Source organism: Oncorhynchus mykiss, chromosome 30, assembly GCF_013265735.2.
Source record: "Oncorhynchus mykiss isolate Arlee chromosome 30, USDA_OmykA_1.1, whole genome shotgun sequence".
In the NCBI taxonomy this organism is placed as follows: Eukaryota; Metazoa; Chordata; class Actinopteri; order Salmoniformes; family Salmonidae; genus Oncorhynchus; species Oncorhynchus mykiss.
In genome coordinates this window covers 27,859,066-27,879,695 of record NC_050570.1, presented here as the reverse complement: position 1 = coordinate 27,879,695, position 20,630 = coordinate 27,859,066, and the positions used below count along the sequence as shown (strand labels likewise).

At 48.7% G+C, this 20,630-nt stretch overlaps 1 protein-coding gene across 21 annotated transcripts in view; it reads left to right on the top strand.

The window, feature by feature from the left end:
* The window catches only part of LOC110521657 (protein furry homolog-like), a 90,975-nt gene that overhangs the window by 68,413 nt on the left and 1,932 nt on the right, over window positions 1-20,630 (top strand). For 8 of the 21 annotated variants that reach the window (XM_036968607.1, XM_021599383.2, XM_021599381.2 and 5 more), the window contains 26 exons: window positions 860-1,010; window positions 1,099-1,202; window positions 1,365-1,547; window positions 1,745-1,946; window positions 2,279-2,400; window positions 2,566-2,753; window positions 3,025-3,119; window positions 3,570-4,198; window positions 4,370-4,638; window positions 4,876-5,016; window positions 6,390-6,590; window positions 6,896-7,057; window positions 7,151-7,249; window positions 7,356-7,532; window positions 7,837-7,845; window positions 8,264-8,476; window positions 9,531-9,707; window positions 11,641-11,969; window positions 12,146-12,223; window positions 13,521-13,728; window positions 13,819-13,968; window positions 14,244-14,342; window positions 15,349-15,417; window positions 16,583-16,600; window positions 19,216-19,326; window positions 20,394-20,587. In XM_036968607.1, coding sequence (XP_036824502.1) covers window positions 860-1,010; window positions 1,099-1,202; window positions 1,365-1,547; window positions 1,745-1,946; window positions 2,279-2,400; window positions 2,566-2,753; window positions 3,025-3,119; window positions 3,570-4,198; window positions 4,370-4,638; window positions 4,876-5,016; window positions 6,390-6,590; window positions 6,896-7,057; window positions 7,151-7,249; window positions 7,356-7,532; window positions 7,837-7,845; window positions 8,264-8,476; window positions 9,531-9,707; window positions 11,641-11,969; window positions 12,146-12,223; window positions 13,521-13,728; window positions 13,819-13,968; window positions 14,244-14,342; window positions 15,349-15,417; window positions 16,583-16,600; window positions 19,216-19,326; window positions 20,394-20,587 — 4,378 coding nt within the window. The remainder of the gene's footprint in view (window positions 1-859; window positions 1,011-1,098; window positions 1,203-1,364; window positions 1,548-1,744; window positions 1,947-2,278; window positions 2,401-2,565; window positions 2,754-3,024; window positions 3,120-3,569; window positions 4,199-4,369; window positions 4,639-4,875; window positions 5,017-6,389; window positions 6,591-6,895; window positions 7,058-7,150; window positions 7,250-7,355; window positions 7,533-7,836; window positions 7,846-8,263; window positions 8,477-9,530; window positions 9,708-11,640; window positions 11,970-12,145; window positions 12,224-13,520; window positions 13,729-13,818; window positions 13,969-14,243; window positions 14,343-15,348; window positions 15,418-16,582; window positions 16,601-19,215; window positions 19,327-20,393; window positions 20,588-20,630) is intronic. The other 13 variants (XM_021599374.2, XM_021599372.2, XM_021599376.2 and 10 more) reach the window with 11 other exon arrangements.

Genomic DNA, 20,630 nt, shown 5'->3' with positions numbered 1-20,630 from the left:
TTGCAAAGAACATCATCCCAACCGTGAAGCACAGTGGTGGCATCATGTTGCGGGGGTGCTTTTTTGCAGGAGGGACTGGTGCACCTAACAAAATAGATGACATCATGAGGGAGGAGAATTATGTGGATATATTGAAGCAACATCTCAAGACATCAGTACTGAAATCAGTCAAAACAGAAAATGTGTGTCAGTCTCTCGTGAACATTTCTGAATTACAATATATACTGTGGAGCCAGTTAAAGTTAAAGCTTGGTCGCAAATGGGTCTTCCAAATGGACAATGACCCCAAGCATGCTTCCAAAGTTGTGGCAAAATGGCTTAAGGACAACAAAGTCAAGGTATTGGAGTGGCCATCACAAAGCCCTGACCTCAATCCCATAGGAAATGTGTGTGTGTGGGACTAAAAAAAAGAGTGCGATCAAGGAGGCCTACAAACCTGACTCAGTTACACCAGCTCTGTCGGGAGGAATGGGCCAAAATTCACCCAACTTATTGTGGGAAGCTTGTGGAAGGCTACCTGAAACGTTTGACACAAGTTAAACAATTTAAAGGCAATGCTACCAAATACTAATTGAGTGCATGTAAACTTCTGACCCACTGGGAATGTGATGAAATAAATAAAAGCTGAAATAAATCATTCTCTCTACTATTATTCTGACTTTTCACATTCTTAAAATGAAGTGGTGATCCTAACTGACCTAAGACGGGGAATTTTTACTAGGATTAAATGTCAGGAATTGTGAAACTGAGTATAAATGTATTTCGCTAAGGTGTATGTAAACTTCTGACTTCAACTGTATATACATACTGTATGTCCACGTTGCCACAGGTGTGTGTGATAAGCCACTGTTTTCTCCAGGTGACTCCATGCCGCTGTATGCTAACTGGCGTCTGAAGGTGATGGACCACAACCGTCCCGAGCCCCTCCCTTTCCCTCCCACAGGGGGCTGCTGGTCCCCTCTGGTGGACTACCTGCCGGAGACGAACACCCCTGGAGTACCCCTCCACAGGTAACCTCGACCCTCTCCACTTGACCTCTGACCTGTCTGTATGACCTTTCCCCTGTCCCGGCTGACCCTCTGGTGTGGTGTATCTCAGGTGTAACATAGCTGTCATCCTACTGACTGACCTCATAGTGGACCATGGGGTCAAAGTGGAGTGGAGCGCCTACCTTCACCTCCTGCTGCACTCCATCTTCATAGGTAACTAACCACTCACCTCTATACAACTGATTACAATTTGAGTGACGTATACTTGTCTTTATACTCATCATTTACAGGCAAAACAAATGCAAACTCTACTTTTGCCAGTGTTCATGGAATAGATTTTCTCAGCAGTCCGTTGTTTTTTTCTCCCCCCACCAGGGTTGGACCACCAGCACCCTGAGGTCTACGAGCACTGCAAACGTCTCCTGCTTCACCTGCTGGTCGTCCAGGGAACCAACAGTGGAGTCCAATCCCTGGCCTCCGTGCTGCTGCGCAACCGAGAGTACAACGACCCAAAGGTGCTGACTGTGAAGCCACCGCCCCACGAGTTCAACCTCACAGGTCAGTAGCGTTCTGCAAAGATCTGAGTAGCCAAGCTCAAGCACACAAGGATCCCTTTGCCTGGTTCTATAAGATCAGTAGGGGGCAGCAGAGATCCATGTCCTTATTTGCTCTCCAGTCTTCACAGATCAGTGTGTGACATCTCAAGTTTCTAGCGATTTGTCAGCCATGCTCGTGTCTGTGTGTTACTCACGCAGGAGTGTGTGACTTTGTGCCAGACTACCAGCCGTCACCCATGACAGACTCAGGCCTGAGCTCCAGCTCCACGTCGTCCAGCATCAGCCTGGGTGCAGGAGTCGTCCCCCTGCCCCACCTCACCCCCACCCTGATCAACGAGGTGGATGTCACCGCAGAGCAGTATGAGAAGGTCAAAGCCCTCATCGAGTTTGTCACCTCCAGGTAGTGCCCGACACTCAACTACACTACATTTACCTGAAAATCTTTTTTTTTTTGCACTGTATGTGTGTGTCATAGCTCTATATATCAGTTTGTCTTGTGTGATGTACTGTACCATCATGACTCATTTCTTCATCCAACCCATGCATCTGATCTCGCACTTGCAGCCATGTCTGAAAGGATGGGGTATCGTTCATTTGCATGTGTTTGCGTGTGCAACTACAAACCATTTTTGTCTTGGGGTGAGAATATCAGGGTTCGATGAGTTGTGTGACGATCGTTCGGACTTCCCCTCGTTTTCTCTCCTGATTCAGTCTTGTCTGTCTGTCCTGCAGGAAGCGGGGGCCCCTGTGGAACCATGAGGACGTGTCACCCAAGAACCCCAACATAAAGAGTGCTGACCAGCTGAGCGTGTTCCTCCGACATGTAGTGACAGTCTTCAAACAGTCCCAGTCAGGTCAGTCAGTGTGTTTGTCACTTCCTTATCCCTCTCTGCTGCACTGACTGTCCTGTCTGTAGCATTTCTTAGCGCTAAAATATTGCCATTAATTATCCCTCTGTTCTTATGTCTAGCATCCTTGTGTTTTTATTTTAAATATCTCTGGCGGTTTGTGTTAATCAGGTTTCCAACTGGAGCAGTTGCTGAGTGAGGTCGCCCTGCAAACTGCTCTGTCCTGCTCGTCTCGTCACTACGCAGGACGCTCCTTCCAGATCTTCAGGGCTCTCAAACAACCCCTCACAGCCGCCACGCTTTCCGATGTCCTCTCACGCCTCGTAGAGACAGTGGGCGACCCGGGAGAGGAGGCACAGGTGAGCTTGACCACCCACCGGTATCAAGACAACCACCTTCTAGTATGACCTTTGGGCTGTCTGCTCTATTAGTTTTCTCACTAACTTCTGATCTCAGATGAGAGGGAGCATAGCCGCTTAAACAGGTACTATACTCCAGAGGGTTCAGCCACTCTGACCTGTGATCAGTGTGGATCAGCAGCTCTGTTAGGAAGCAGCGGCCACTGGGTACTGCAGTATCAGGGGTCGGTTTGTCTCGGTGGTTGACCTCTGCTCTCCTCTGTCTCCTCAGGGTTTTGTTATCGAGCTGTTGCTGACTCTGGAGTCAGGGATCGACACGCTCGCTGACACCGTCAAGAACTATGACCTCCTCACTGCCTTGGCACAGTAAGCACTGACCAGTTAGATCTGGGCAATTCCACGGTAACAGTGACAATGAGACTCTCTGATTTTTCACATGAAAATGTTTGTCTAACAAAACCAATGATTGCAAAGTTAAGCAAACCATACAACTCTATGCACAAGGACTACTTAACAATGTCCACTGAGAATTTACAAAAACACGTTTTACAGTGCAGATGCAAAGTTTGGTAACAGAATGACGACGGTTTGTGCTGTTTGTTCCGTCATTCTGTTACCAAACTTTGCATCTGCACTGTTCTTCAAGTAAACGTGTTTTTGTAAAAGGTTCAGTGGACATTGTCTCACACTGTTACTGTGGAATTTCCCATCGCTGATACGAACACAATTTTGTCAACTCGCGCTCTCTAAACACACGCATTATCGACACTTTAAAACCCTGTGTTAGCGAAATACTCATTGTCATTTATCCTGCAGGGCCTCTGCCCATGAGCACCTGCTGGGGGCCAAGTTTGCAGCTAAAAGGAAGAGCACGGGCCAGCTGAATCTGAGTAGCGGTGGTCTTTTCCACCAAGGCCACTACCCCCACAGCCACACCCGCAGCAACTCCCTCCGCGCCAGCCTCATGGGTGAACGAAAGGGAGACCGCCGCCGCAGTAACACCCTAGACATCGCCGACCGGCTGGCCGGTAGCCACGGCAACCTAGCGCGAACGCAGAGCTTGTCGTCGTTGCGGGAGGGTGGCAGAGCGGGTCCTGGGGAGGAGGCCATCCCTCCTGTGGACCCATCCAACCTGATGGCCACGGTGTTCTGGATAGCGGCTTCCCTTCTGGAGTCGGACTATGAGTTTGAGTACCTGCTGGCCCTGCGGCTGCTCAACAAGCTACTGGGTCAGCTGCCCCTGGAGAACGCAGACAGCAGGGAGAGACTAGAGAGGGTGCAGGCCAAGCTGAAATGGTACAGCTTCCCTGGTCTGCTGCAGCTCTTCCTCAAGGGCTTCACATCAGCTTCCACCCAGGAGCTCACCATTCACCTGCTCAACAAGCTCATCAGCGTCTCCCGCCACACACTGGTCGACCCCTCCCAGGTGGCAGGTAAGCGAGCAGGTATTGATCTTATAGATTTTATTCAGCACAAGTTCCTGGCTTCATGCTTGGTAAATGGCACTAATCCCCCTAGTGCCTTCTGGTTGGTTTAGACCTGTTTCTCTTCCTGTGTTAGCTCGGGCGATCTAGATTCACTTGATCCTGATGTCATCTGTTGCCGTCTCTTTGTAGGTTTTCCTCTGAACATCCTGTGCCTGCTGCCTCACCTCATCCAGCACTTTGACAGCCCCACTCCGTTCTGCAAGGAGACGGCGGATAAGATAGCCAAAGTGTGTGCCGAGGAGAAGTCCGCCACGCTGTCAAACCTGGCCCACATGATGAGCCTGTACAGCGCACACAGCTACTCCAGAGACTGCGCCAACTGGATCAACGTGGTGTGTCGTTACCTGCACGACGCCTTCGCTGAGATCACATTCAATCTGGTCACATACCTGGCCGAGGTAAGCACCTGCAACACCAGGCTTTCATAGAAGTAATGAGGAGAATCAAAGCTAGCAACTTATTACGTAATCCGTCTACATTACACCCACTGGTTAACCTCCGTTTACAGGAGCTTGTGTTTTTTTATTATGGCAAGTCAGCAGTTGATTGTTGATCAGCTGGTAATCAGATGTCCAACATCTAACCCATGATAGCTGCTGTTAGCCTGTTCCTTACCCTTCCCCTCTCATCCCCAGTTGCTGGAGAAAGGCCTACCCAGCATGCAGCAATCCCTGCTGCAGATCATCTACAGCCTGCTGAGTCACATTGACCTGTCGGCTGCACCCGTCAAACAGTTCAACCTGGAGATCATGAAGATCATCGGAAAATATGTCCAGGTGAGACCTGGTTTCGCCCTTTAGGTTCCAGCTCAACACTCTGACACTGTTTAGGCCTCATCTCGGAGAGGTTCGAGGAGAATGAGCGGGAATTGGCTGATACAGGAATAGAGCTGCCTGACGCAATGTACTGTATGTGTCACATGGCTCTTTCATTTCAGCAGATACAGCCTTTGGTGTGTAAGAGAGTGAATATGTGAGGGAGAAAGCAAGAATGACTCCCTCTCTACAGAGTGACACACTTGAAGATTTAAAGCAGGTCATGGATCTCAGGCCATTTGGACATAGTCAGCCAGCCAAGGCTCTTTATAGAAGAGCCTTTTACCAGCCCTGACCCCTGGGCTTGAACTGCTCTTCAGTTAGAGCTGCAGCTGGCCTGACTACCACTCCTACCCTCCCCCACCCAGCCTCAGGACATTTCTCCACTCACCGACCTCCACAGCAGTGTGTGCTTTTGTACAAGTGGATTCTTTTGTTAGTATGTTTGAATAAAGACTGTTAATTCAGACCGAGTTCTTTCAAGGCTGCTTGTAAGGGTTGTCAGCCTGGTCCGAGTAGGACCGAATATGCTGACCCTCAACACAGGGGCCCCACAGGGGTGTGTGCTTATTTCCCTCCTGTACTCCCTGTTCACCCACGGCTGCGTGGTCATCGTTAGACTCCAGCCTCCAAAGCCATAGATTGTTCTCTCTGCTTCCGCATGGCAAGCAGTACCAGTGCATCAAGTCAGACACCAACAGGCTCCTGAACAGCTTCTATCCCCAAGCCATAAGACTGCTAAATATCTAACAGAATGGCTATGTGGTGATTTTGATACTGTTTCTATGCAAACTCACAGGACTCTATGCACTCACGCATAACATGCCCACACATTTATACTGACTCTACACACGCACACACACACACACACACTTACTCACATGCAATCATAATTTACGCTGCTGCTACTCTGTTTATCATACATCCTGATGCCTGGTCACCTTACCCCTATACATATCCACCTCTTTCACTCCAGTATCCCTACACATTGTAAATATGGTACTGGAACTGACCCACTATATAGCTTCTTACTTTTGCGTGTTCTTATTTTTATTTGTCATGTTTTTGTTCTACCTTGTTATTTTTTGTATTGTTAGTACTATATTGATTACTGCATTGTTGGGTTTCAAGCTTTCATGAAAGGCATTTCACTGTACTTGTGTACGTGACATGATAACTTGAATTAGAAAATGTCATACAGTATCATAGGAGCACTGAAAGACAATATATTTCTTAACTTTCCCTATAACTGAGGTGTCCTCCTAAAACCATTTTTAAATTCTCTCCTATTGACAATCTAACCAACACCACCTCTGTTCCTGTGCATTCCCCAGAGCCCGTACTGGAAGGAGGCCCAGAACATCCTGAAGCTGGTGGTGTCTCGGTCGGCCAGCCTGGTGGTGCCAGACGAGGTGCAGCGCTCCTACAGCACTGAGTCCTCTGGATCCCCAGAGATCGCCTTCACTCGCATCTTCAACAACTCCTCTAAGGAGCTGCCCGGCAAGACGCTGGACTTCCACTTTGACATCTCAGAGGTGAGGTCTTGCCTGCTCTATGTGTAAATGGATGTTTTTAAACTGTTGTGCTTTGTGTGTTATGTTGTAACATGTTTTTGTGTGAAACTGTATATGCTGCTAAAACGTCAAAACAAAGAAGTACCTTTCTCAGACATCTGTCCTGATCTAGGTCCTTGTTATCTTTTCGTCCTTCTCTGATTGATTGTTTTTTTCACTCTTTCCATGTTTCTCTCACTCGTCTTTTACCTTCATCCCCTACCATTTATCAGAAAATAATCAGACCTGTGTAATCCAGATGAACTGGTTTAACCTTTGACCCCCAGACGCCCATCATAGGGCATAAGTACGGGGACCAGCGCACAGCTGCAGGGCGGAATGGGAAACCGCAAGTCATCGCTGTGACCCGGAGCACGTCCTCCACTTCCTCTGGATCCAACTCCAACGGCCTGGTGCCTGTCAGCTGGAAGAGGCCCCAACTCTCTCAGGTACTTTCAGCCACGGGATATGTTACGACGTGGTTTGATATGTTTAACGTTGGAATGTCTCATGAATTTTTGGTTTATGTTGTCTTATTTCAGAGGAGAACCAGAGAGAAGCTCATGAACGTTCTCTCTCTGTGTGGTCCTGAGTCTGGCGTTCCCAAGAATCCTTCTGTAAGACACCTGGCATGTCAAACTGTGAGCGAGCAGGACTAGTGATCAACTTCAACAAAACATATCCTATCCCTCCATGTGCTTTAACTTGTACATGTTTACCATAACTGTACTCTCTGTCTGTGTTTAGGTGGTGTTCTCATCCAACGAGGACCTGGACTCAGGTGACCAGCAGACCAGTCTGATCCCCACGGTGGAGGAGGTGGTGAGGGAGGAGGACCTGCAGGGAGAGGATGCAGGAAGTGAGCAGCAGTTTGGAGTCTTCAAGGACTTTGATTTCCTGGACGTGGAGCTGGAAGATGCTGAGGTGAGGGGTGATTTACTGTACACTAGGATAAGTCATCTGTACACACACACACACACACACACACACACCTGTCTTGTATATAATCATTTGCAATAGTCTCTCTGCTGTTGCATCATTTTAGATCATGTCGTTGATGGGTGACAATAAATGGTTTCATTCAGTGTGTGTGATTGTGGACTCGTGCACTCAAGTACGTGTGTGTGTGTGTCTCGGTATGACTTTTCGTCCATGTTGTCCTCTAACTGTCCCTACTGCCAACTCTTCCTAACTCACTTTGTTACCTTTCCTCCTTTCCCGCCACAAGGAGTTGCAGGTAAGTTTTGGGCCAGCAAGAGCTGCTCTCCTCAGTGCCCCGGTGGCCCTCTGTCAGTCCATGTGATTGTCACCCTGTAGAAGCACCTGTTTTGTCAGTCTAGAAACAGACAGCCAATGAAGCATGCCACAAATACTTTGTGTTTCATGATTGATGTCGTCTGCACTTTGTCCTGATTTTCCTCCTCTTGTGCTTTTATTTAGTTTGTCTTTAAAGTTTTGCAGCTCTATGTCCGAAGTGATTAGGGTCAAAGCCTTGGAGCCTTGGCCCTTCCCATTACTGCAAACACAGCTCTTTTAGATGTGGCATGTTAGTGACGTACTTCTGGTTTCTTGTGCTGTTGTCATCCATCCACATCTTCGACAGATATCTCACACTTCAGTTAGTTCTACTGGTATCTGACTGCTGTTTCCTGTAGGGGGAGAGCATGGACAACTTTAACTGGGGCGTGCGCCGGCGCTCCCTGGACAGCATGGACAAGGGGGAGGGAGACGGGGACACGCCGTCCCTGCAGGAGTGCCAGTACACCGGGAGCACGCCCAGCCTCAATCTCACCAACCAGGAGGACACGGACGAGTCATCTGAGGAGGAGGTACTGAGCGCTAGCCAGATTCTCACCCGCTCTGGCCTCGTAAGTCTCACCCACCACCAGGGTGCCCCCGTCCCCCTCCCGCCCCCCTCCCGTCCCCATGCTCCTCACACAGCCCGTTGGCATGGTGTGTGTGTCCGCTGAGCAGAGCTATTGCAGAGCTGCTACCTTACCCGGTTTGCCCTGGGGATAGATGCTTGCTTCCGCTGGTAACAGTCACTATTTCCCTCTCTACCCTCCTTCACCCCAATCATAGATGCTCTACCCTAATTTTACCCACAAACCAGTACCCCCCTTCCCCCAGAAGTTTGTTTTTAGGTAAGTAAAGTAGAGACCCAAACACTGTACTTCTAAGAATCAGTCCAGCTTTCTGATATGTTAAAGGTCACAGACATAACATATGGGAATCAATGAACTAACTGGGAGATTAGTTACAATAAAGTGAAACTCGAGTCCATAGCATGCCATTGCAAAAACGTATGTAGTCAAGTTACACCTGGCAGAAAATGAACAGCATGTTCCTTTGTGAGCATGAACCCAATATCGTTTTAACCCCCAAACCTCTGGCTGCCTTTCTCTAACGTCTCTTTGCTTTGCTATAAAATATATATATATATCTTCCCAGGGTGTTATCGACAATATGCTGTTATTCCTGGAGCTGCTCTTCAGTCTGTGCTGTCTTCTTAGTCCTCCTTTGCTCTTGATAGTGCACTGTGAGACTGATCCTCTAGTGGCCCTTGGGCCCAAACACGGCTTTGTAGTAACTTTTAAACAATGCTACCATGAGCATGCAGCATGTCATTTGCAGACGGAGTAATGTAAGAATATATACTTTTTCGAATAACAAGAATGTTTTGTAAGGATGCCTGGAACATAGCAGATTTTTTATTATTGGTAAACGTCTTACTCTTGTATGCAAAAAAATAAATAAACTTGCATGTTGAACAATAGAAACTTAACAGTATACTAGCAGATATCCTGGAGACTCGGAGCAGAGGAGACCAGATAATATATAGAGTTTGGAGGTTTGATTTATTTACTATCTAATTCCAAATGGAAAAGTTGAACCGTTCTTTGCGTCCGTCTCTCACTCCAGATGAACAGTGACTCGGCTACGGACGATGCCACGTCCAACCACGTGGACTCTCTGCAGCAATCGCAGGAGTCGTCCAGCAGTGCCTTGACAGAGGAGACCACGGCCCTGCTGCCCCGCCAGGACAGCACTGCACTGGAGATGCCCCGCTCTGACTCAAACAGCAGTCAGCTGCCTGAGGTGCGACCAATCGGGAGAAATAAATCGGGGTGCTCCGGTTCTTTCTAGCGCCTTATCTTCTTCTTTTAACCACTTTCTACCTCTGCTGGGCTCTCTGTCAGTCATGTTTTTTTCACGCAGAGGGTTGGTGGCCACCTCCTCTCTCTCCGCCTGCCTCTAGGGAGAGTGCTGTACCTGGGGTGCAGTGGGCTGGCTCTTGTCCTGCCTGTTCTCTGGACAGGGCCGTAAGGGGTGCTCTCTTTGTTCACATCTCCCTCCGTCTCATCTCTTTCTCTCTGCTTGTCGCGCTGCTCGGGGCTTGTGGGTGTTGTGGTGGGCTGGCTCTTGCTTTCTCTGATTTAGCTGGTTTGTGGTTCTTGCTTGTGTAATTGGGGGGGACGAGATCATCGTCAATGCTCACCTCAGGCTAGCCGAAACGGTTCACCTCTCAATTTGGAACCTGAACATTCAAAACAAAACCCCTCGTTAAATACGTGCTGCGCATTGGACACCAGCGGGGCAGACCCATATGTGAGTATGAGCTAGTTCAGCCGGCTACGCTAGAGAGCATTGTGACACGACACAGACATGCGTTTAGATATAACCAGTGAGGACAGTTCACCAGGGAACACGGTTAGGGAACCCATAATCACTAACAGCTTCCATTAGTCCATTTTATCTCTGCCACTACTACACCCCCCCAATAATGTGAATAAAGATTCCCTGTGAGCCCCTACTGCCCCTGCCCATACCCATCAGCTCAAGGACATCTCCTCATGATAGGCCCAGCTCTTAGTGTAATGAGCCCCAGATAAAACCATCGATTCTCTTGCTCATCCCCTCCACGACGGCCCGGACGGCCACCCACTCCTAAAAGCTTTCTGTAATGAAGCCATCGTGCCTCGGGGACGCTCTGGCAGCCTGCCACCTTCTCCTCTCTGTTCCTTAGACCCTTAAATGGAGGGAAACGAGGCACAGACAGAACACGTCCATTTCAATTACATGTTCTAGACCCCCGTTCCGTGGACGTGTCTTCCATGAACACAGTTGACTTGTAGTGTTTCCTGTCTAATGACGCACACTGTGGTTTAATGCAGGTAACTGCCACCGCAGAGCAGTTTGTCATTGTCAGTCGGGTAACAATGTGGCGTTGTGTTCAAACGTCACGTTTTATGGTCTTCTGTAGCTAGTCATTTAGTGTGAGCCATAAATCGGTAGTTTATGATCCATCCGTATGGGTTAGAAGGCATAGGGCAGGGGAGGACGGCTCATAATAATGAATGGAGGGAATTGTATCAGACACAGGGAAACCAGGTGTTTTGTGGGAGACCATTCCATTTATTCCGTTCCAGCCATTACCATGAGCCCGTCCTCCCCATTTTTAGATTTTTTTAAGTGACACCCCTGACATAAGTGCAACACTAGATTGATTTTGGCCCTATTTCTTTAGCGTGTTCCCTTTCTCTAGAAAAACACCAAGTTACAGTATGAGCTTTTTAAAGTGAACATCAATCTCTTGAATTATGCTGACCGTGACCTCTATTTTCTTGAATGTTATAAAATGAGATTAAGCCAGTAATGTTTTTGTCAGGAATAGATAAAGGTTAAGTAGATCAGTGGTTCCTACCCAGGGTTACTGGGAGCCCTGGTGGGGGTACATGGCCAAGACACAGGGGGATTCTTGAGAAGACCCACCAGACCATAAACTCACTGGGGAAGTGAGGGGGTACTTCAGGGGTACTCCAGGCAGAGCAAAATTCAGTTGATGGTACAATAAGCAAAAAAAAAACTGTTGGCAACCACTGAAGTAACTCTTAGGGAGACTTTTAGAAGGGCTGTCATGCCAACCAACCGGTTCTGTAAGGTCTCGAGAGAGAGAGAGAATGTATCTTTGTATAATGATGTAGTGAGTGTGTATATCTGACCTCCTGAGCTCCCCCTGCTGGCTGTTTAGGATGGGGTGAGCATGACGGCGGCAGATGAGCTGAGCAGCAGCGTGAGCACGGACACGGGGTTTGGCAGCAGTGCCCCCCCTCTGCCCCCTGAGCTGTGTGACCTCACCGACTCCCACTACGACCTGGACCCGGCCCCCCCTCTCCCACCGGCCATAGACACCCCGCCGGGGTCCCTCTGTGAAGAGAGGGACTCCCTCACAGCCATGCCTCTACCCCCCATCCTAGACAGCCCCTGTGGCTCTGTGTGTGAGGAGGACGTGACGCTGGCACTGAAGGAGCTTGACGACCGCTGTGAGGAGGAGGAGGCTGACTTCTCCGACATGTCCAGGTAAGTCTACTGACTTTACTGACCAGTATCAGAGGACCTGTATGAGTGGCCATATGTGCGGTGGTTGTGGCCTCTAGTCAGATATCTGTTTGTCGTCGGGTGTATATTGTTGGCAGGTATCATTGATCCCGTCTCTAGATTGTCATCCTGTTTTACATTTGCATACCTGTTTTCAGTTCAGACTTGCATGCGGCGAAGCGGAATCTGGGGGGAGTGAGTCAACAACCAGAGTATTGCTGGCATCAATATCTCAGGTGCCACGTACTGCTGACGTGCCCTTGAGCAAGGCACTTAACCCCTTAACCTGCTCCAGGGGCACTGCTCTGCAGCTGACCATGTGTTGCTCCCAACCTGTTTTGTGTGTGTGTGTGGGTCTTCGTATCATGACAGCAAGTATTGTATGTGCGTTCTGTGTTTGCCCAAGTAATTGATCAAGTGGGCGGCTGAGTGTGTCGTGTCGGGGCTGCCTGGCGCCTCTGCGATTTCCCTGGTCTTATGAACTGCTGTAATTGGTGAGCTCATCTCTGGCTCTTCTCCTACGCGGGCAGGGCTGGTAGTGGAGCTGGGGCTGGGCTGGAGAGGCGGGCATCTCTCTGAAGGTGGGCCAGCTCTGGCTCCTCTCTTTCCTTTTAATATACACACGCTCATCAAGGTGGACCAACTCCGTCTAGAGGACACTGATCACAGTACAGCCACATACCAACTCTATTCAACTACCAGAGATGTAGAAACCACGTATACACTTCTTGCTTGCTCATTCAGTACACAAGTACTTGAATTAATTTCCCCCATTTCCAAAACTCAGGCAGTTTGATTGATCGCTAGAGGGAATGGCAGTGCTCCTAATGATCCTCCCCCGGAAAACAGAGGGGCTCTGCTGTGTGTGTTTGTGCGCCAACAAGAAAGCTTAACTCGGCAGGAGGTGTTGCGCTGCCTGCTGTGAGATTGGGGCCTTGGTGTGTGTGTGTGTGTGTGTGTGTGTGTGTGTGTCAGATGCTGGGCTCAGATAGAGCTCTGCTCTGCATTCCTGTGTGGTACGGTGCCGTGTGCTAGGCAGGCTAGTGCAGCTAGCAGAGAGACTCAGTGTTACTGTGCTGCAGGGAGAGAGAGAGACTGTGTTACTGTGCTGCAGGGAGAGAGAGAGACTGTGTTACTGTGCTGCAGAGAGAGAGAGAGGGAGTTAAGGTGAGGATGAGAACGAAGTCTGTGTCCTCCACAGCGCTCGGCAGCGCAGGCATCAGATACTTCTACTCGGTCTGCTTCGTCAGGCTGTTCGGTCCCACAGGCCTGTGAGTATCCGTGTGTGTGTGGTTGTGTTAAGATGGTAGGAGAGCCATGTATTCTCTTTGCTCTGTAGTAGAGCTCTGCAAAAGAAACACTGCAGCAGAAACCTCTGCAGAGGGAGAGGGGAGGAGGCGAGAGACGGAAGTGTGAGGTTGTTTTGGTTGCAGTCAGAGCGAGGGTGTATGTGTTTGTGCATTCAGAATTGGGTGAATCCTGTGTGTGTGTCAGTGGTACTAAGACAGACCCTGTGTGTTTGTCTGTTCTCAGTCAGGATGAGGGCGATCAAGATGGTTTCTCAGAGGTCCAGGCCTCTCCGCCCCCCTCACCCTTCCTCTCCGCCATCCTGGCAGCTTTCCAGCCCGTTGCCTATGACGACGAGGAGGACGCCTGGCGTTGCCATGTCAACCAGATGTTGTCGGACACGGATGGGTCCTCTGCTGTGTACACCTTCCACGTGTTCTCCCGGCTATTTAAGGTGAAAGCGTGGAATATGTTTAGTTGTATGTTTTGTATATATTTGTGTGTGTTCGCTCTGTTGAGTGTGTTATTGTCTTGGTGTCTGCAGAGCACGCAGAGGAAGTTTGGCGACATCACCCACTCGTCAGTGCGTTTCCTAGGAGAGCGGCTGCAGCGAATGGGGAACCAGTTCCTCAGCTCCCTAGAGGTCATGACCTCTCACTCCCAGTGCCCCACGGTGCTGCTGGACGCTGAGACGGTGAGTCTGCGCCTGCTAACCCAGAGATGACCACTTCCTTAATGTGAAGTTATGTTGCATCATTTCTCTGGTTGGGAATCATGACGAAGCTAACTGTAGCATGCTTGTCGGTAAGATATTTTTAGCGACAGCAGCAGTTGTATAATCAGACGTACTTGTTACGCAGTGCAAATGCACTTGGCCTATACTGCAGGGAGTTGACACACTCATGTGATGTTGTATTGTGTAGTTGGTTGTGTCCTGCAGTTGGTTAACGCGTCTGGTCTGTGTCGTAGTTGGTGTCATGTGGACTGCTGGAGACTCTGAAGTTTAGTGTGCTGGAGTTGCAGGAGCACCTGGACACCTACAACGGCAAAAGAGAGGCGGCTGAGGAGGTGAGCTTTCCCCGTTCATCACCATGTACATCTAATCGTTACACACTCGTCCCTATCTACAGTACTCTGACCTGTAGTTTCCTAAACCCTCAGACCACGCAATCACACATCCTTATTCTATGGCTAATTATCATAGCACATATCTGTCTGCAGACCGGCCCTGCACCAGAACACTGAGTGGCACTTCAATGGCCTCTCATTTATAGTGAGGAAAACCTGAAGGCTCAATGAGCTATCCGATTACGCCTCATTTCACCTCCAGCCCAGCTCAGGGAGGAAGAGGCTGAGGGAACAGAACCGAGACAATGAGCTGTCCGATTTACGCCTCATTTCACCTCCAGCCCAGCTCAGGGAGGAAGAGGCTGAGGGAACAGAACCGAGACAATGAGCTGTCCGATTACGCCTCATTTCACCTCCAGCCCAGCTCAGGGAGGAAGAGGCTGAGGGAACAGAACCGAGACAATGAGCTGTCCGATTACGCCTCATTTCACCTCCAGCCCAGCTCAGGGAGGAAGAGGCTGAGGGAACAGAACCGAGACAATGAGCTGAGTCATAAGGAGATAAATGTCGGCTGTCGCTTGTCGTCGGGTCAGCCATTGAATCACAGGAGGATACGAGTGGATTTGGCGTCCGTTAGCGTCCTCATTGCTAGCGACATCCTCTGCTGACGGGCTAAAAATATTCTCTGGCGCTCCTAAATCAGTTAGAGGGTTGGACAGGAGGGAGGGAGGAAGGAGAGATGGAGGGGGGGGGGTAAAGAGGACAGATGAGATTGATAGAGAGGGCTCCAGGATGCAGGGGCGCTAATTGAATGAGACGGGTGCAGTTCCTGGAGGATTGGTCTCCACCCCCCTGCACTGGAACCAACCCTCTTTAATTCGCTAAGTACAGCACTCTTATTAAATCTACCCCCCACCTGACCCCTGCACAAACACACACTCGTCGAAAGAAAAAAGACAATTTCATGACGTATTCTCTCCCTCCCTCCCTCATCCCATTCACACAGTGGCTGGAGAACTGCAGGAAGACGTTTCGTGACAAAGATGGCAACCAACAACCCAACACTCAAGCCCAGGTATGACTAACCCACACACATCTGAACACAGCAACTTTTCGTCTTTCAGGAAATGTGACGACAGTCTGAGTGCCTTTTCTAACACAGTCAAACAGTCGATACGCATGATAACACGCCTGTTTGAGAACAAAAAAAAATTCACGCGTCAAAGCTAATTCATCTCCCCTCGTCCTCAACACCATATTTTAACATCCCACCAGCTCAGTGATATAATCACTACTGAACTGACCACTGGTCCTGAAGCCAGTATTACTTCAGCTCATCATGGTAGATGTAGCTGATCTGAGGACAGCTGAGAACCTCTACCGTGCGGTCTCCTCCTGTACTCTGACACCGCTGCTGGAGGTTCTAGATGTATTGCCTCTTTGCTTGCCCCCCCCCCTTTCAGGTCAGAGGACATGCTTGGCTGTGAAAAATGACCTATTACAGACTAAAGCTCTGTTGTACTCTCATCAGCAGAGAGGCACATACTCATTCGCTGCTCTCTTCTACTTAATTCTCTCTTCTCCCCCTCTTGGCTCTCTCTTCTCCCCCTCTTGGCTCTCTCTTCTCCCCCTCTTGGCTCTCTCTTCCCCCCTCTTGGCTCTCTCTTCTACCCCTCTTGGCTCTCTCTTCTCCCCCTCTTGGCTCTCTCTTCTCCTCCTCTTGGCTCTCTCTTCTCCTCCTCTTGGCTCTCTCTTCTCCTCCTCTTGGCTCTCTCTTCTCCTCCTCTTGGCTCTCTCTTCTCCTCCTCTTGGCTCTCTCTTCTCCCCCTCTTGGCTCTCTCTTCTCCCCCTCTTGGCTCTCTCTTCTCCCCCTCTTGGCTCTCTCTTCTCCCCCTCTTGGCTCTCTCTTCTCCCCCTCTTGGCTCTCTCTTCTCCCCCTCTTGGCTCTCTGTCTATATCCTGCTCTCTGTTTTCCATCTCTGTATTTATACACTGCTTTGACTTGAACACACTGATCCTAGACCAGCTAATGTGCGCTGTGTTATCTGAGAACCACTGTTGGGACTAAGCCTCCCCCTGACCTGGGAATGGGCGTTATGATGGAGGGGTTGTTACCCCTCCCCTCCTCGTCTGTCAGGTCACTGTATCAGGGTTGCGATGTGAAGGCTCACTAATTCTTGGTCTTTCTCTCTTCCTGTTTTGTTTGTTTGTTTTTGTGACCTGCTCACCCTCTTGCTTAGCAAATGGAAAAACTAGCAGTAAGTGGTTCTCTAAGTATTCTAGACTCCAATATAATCATGATGTCCGGACTACACACTGACCATCTCATCCCTCTCCTGCCGCAGTCGTCAACCAACCAAGGCCTGGGCCCTCCCACTCTGACTCCACCTCTCTCTCATATATCTAAATAATTTCCCCAAGCCTACTGTTTCTCATCATTGGCATGTATGCAGATATATGCTCTACTTTTGGCTTCGCCTTGGCTGAATAATCTTGTCAATGTCTTAACCCCTCCCTCATCCCTACTGATTTACACAGCAGATGTAAAATTGCGCAAATGAAATCATGATTGTGGTAGTTGTCTGCCTGATTTGAGAGGGGGGGTGTTGCCCTGGGTTACGGGGAGGGGAAGAGGATGGGGAGAGAGCTGTGAAGCCATGTTTAGTCTACCTTCATTTTGCATGCTTATTGCACCATTTCCATATCTGTTCAAATTCCCATTCTCTTCCATGTTTCCTGCATTAGAGAGAATGTTTTGATCATTCCAGTAACATATTTGGTCGGTTTAGCTCTGTGGTTGGACGGACCTTATCCATAAGGGTCGTGACACAGGTGGTGATGGTCTTTGTATAACCCAGTCCTCCATGGCTAATAATGATGCCGACCTCTGATTGGTTAGTAGCTAGTTAATAGGGCTAGACTGTAACCTAGGCCTCGTCGGTTCTCTTTAGGGCAGGGGTCTCCAACAAGTCGATTACAGCCCACTGATGAGTAGCTCGCCAAACAATTCTGAAAATACACTGTATATGCAAGAGTATGTGCACACACCCCTTCAAATTAGTTGATTTGGCTATTTCAGTCACTTCCGTTGCTGATAGGTGTATAACATCGGGCACATCGGCATGCAATCTCCATAGACAAACATTGGCAGTAGAATGGCCTTACTGAAGAGCTCAGTGACTTTCAACGTGGCACCGTCATAGAATGCCACCTTTCCAACAAGTCAGTTCGTCAAATTTCTGCCCTGCTAGAGCTGCCCCGGTAAACTGCTGTTATTGTGAAGTAGAAGCGTCTAGGAGCAACAACGGCTCAGCTGCGAAGTGGTAGGCCACACAAGCTCACAGAACGGGAGTGCTGAAGTGCGTAATGTGTAAAAAAATATATATATATAATAATTGTGGGTACTCAGTTGCAAACTGCCTCTAGAAGCACAATAACGGTTAGTCGGGAGCTTCATGAAATGGCTGTCCATGGCCGAGCATCCGCACACAAGCCTAAGATCACCATGTGCAATGCCAAGCGTTGGCTGGAGTGGTGTAAAGCTCACCGCCATTGGACTCTGGAGCAGTGGAAACGCGTTCTCTGGAGTGATGAATCACGCTTTACCATCTGGCAGACCAACTGACAAATCGAGGTTTGGCAGATGCCAGGAGAATGGAACCTGCCCAAATGCATAGTGCCATCTGTTAAGTTTGGTGGAGAAGGAATAATGGTCTGGGGCTGTTTTTCATGGTTCAGGCCCCTTAGTTCCAGTGAAGGGAAATTTAAAGCTACAGCACACAGTGACATTCTAGATGATTCTGTGCTTCCAACTTTGTGGCAACAGCATGACAATGCCCCCATGCACAAAGCGAGGACCATACAGGAATGGCTTGTCTAGACCGGTGTGGAAGAACTTGTCTGGCCTACACAGAGCCTTGACCTCAACCCCATCTAACACCTTTGGGATGAATTGGAATACAGACTGTGAGCCAGGCCTAATCTCCCAACATCAGTGCCCGTCTTCACTAATACTCTTGTGGCTGAATGGAAGCAAGTCCCCGCAGCAATGTTCCAACATCTAGTGGAAACCCTTCCCATAAGAGTGAAGGCTGTTATTGGAGCAAAGGTGGGACCAACTCCATATTAATGGCCATGATTTTGGAATGAGCTGTTCAACGAGCAGGTGTCCACATACTTTTGCACATACATGCCATTTTCACGCGTTCCGCCGCAAACTGTCATAAACAAATCTCACTAGTATCAGACACCGCAAGCTCCCAGCTACTATCTAACCAACGCAACATTGACATTGAAAATGTCTCAAATGTTATCTGCAAAAATAGGCTTGTCTGGCATAAGTATATCATGAAGTACTGTATATCATTTGTATCTGTTATTTGCAAACATTGTCATGAAATGAGCAGCAGCAGTACAGAACCATCACTAGAACTAGATGCGCAAGTAAAGGGGAATTACACTTTTTTTCCCCTTTTTTTTCTTCCAGACCCCCCCCCCAAAAAAAGGTCTTCTGATGTGATTTAAGCATTGACATCGATGCAGAACATCAATTTAAGAGTGGGAAATATTTGTATATTAAGACTACTTTGTCTTGTACACTAAGGACTCGGGGAAGAGCTGCGGGGGGAGAAGAGAAGAAAGTGCCTATTTGAAAGCTCAAAATAAGTAGCTTGCAACGTTTAATTTTTTTTTTAAAGTAACTCATGGTAGAAAAGGTTGGAGACCCCTGCTGTAGGGACGTCGCTCCGTGCCTTGTTAACCCTTTCATCTCCTCCCCCGTTAGTCTCTAACCCAGGATATCCGTCCGTCTGATCATGTGACCATTATGACCTGGTGTGGCTGGTGTGTTACTGTCTCTGCTCTCTCTCTGTAGGAGTTGGAGCTGTGTCGCAGGCTCTACAAACTGCACTTCCAGCTGCTACTGCTCTTCCAGGCCTACTGCAAACTCATCAGTCATGTGGACACCATCAAGAGAGAGGCAGAGGTGAGACAGAGCAAGGGGTTTGCCCCCAAACACTTTACTCAACAGGGCCTGTGTGGTGGGACACTCCATGTGGGTGGTACAGAAGGGCAGCATGAATACAGTTCTAGGCTGTGTTAATAGGGGTTAGTTGTGTCATTTATTTACAAGCCAAAAAGAAACATCGCTCGTCACCCACTCAAGCACACTTGAGTGTTTCACGTCACACGCACCATTGTGTATGCTAGGTCAACACAGAGAGGGTGTGTTCGTTGATTTCCCTTCCCCAATGAGCTCTTTAATTGGACTTCAGGTTGGTTTCAGGAAAGCTTGAGACATTGAAGCCCCCTACATCTTCCCACCTCTTCCCTGAAAGGAAAACAAGCAGTGACAACGCACACGCTCAATTAAACTCACTTGCTTCCTGTGTATATACACTGAGTGTACAAAACATTAGGAACACCCGCTCTTTCCATGACAGACTGACCAGGTAAATTCAAGTTAAAGCTATGATCTCTTATTGATGTCACTTTGTAAATCCACTCCAATCAGTGTAGATGAAGGGGATGAGACTGGTTAAAGAAGGATTTTTAAGCCTTGAGACATGGATTGTGTGTGCCTGCCATTCAGTGGGTGAATGGGCAAGCTTATGCTTTTTGGAATGAAAGATACTGTAACGGCAAAAGTCGATCTGTAAAGTCATGAGCCGCTTTTGTAGATGACAATATACAAATGTGCCCCGGAGAAAATATATAAACATTATCCAAGATACCTCCACGTATATGCTCTTTCTCTCACGCGCTCGCACACAATTTTGCCGACCAGACATACAAGCACTAAGACATAGTGACAGTCAGGCACTCTCTTAGTCCCTATCTAGTGGTTCTGCTGCTGTCTAGCCCTGCTGTCTTATGGCTTTTTACTTGAGATAAATCTCATTAAATCCCCTGAATGAGAGTGAATCATTTCTCACATGGAGAGATGAGGTCAGATATTTCAATTAATCACATTGCTTCATTGACTTTCTAGACAAGTCTTGCACGTGCCCAAATACACGTGAGATTATCTGACCTTTTTTGCGTGTCTCCAAGGTGACCAACATGTCAGAAGAGCTGGCCATCCTTGAGAGCTGTTTGAAGCAGGTGGAGTCAGGGGTTGATGGACAGGAGGATGTGGGCGTGTCGGATGCTTCCCAGACCAGTACGGAGACAGCCATCCAATCACTGATTGAGACCCTGAGAGCCAGAGACTTCGGCTCTGCCCTCACACAGGTCAAAACCTTCAGGTAAAGAAACAAAGGACTACATCTTTTCTACCCTACACCTATT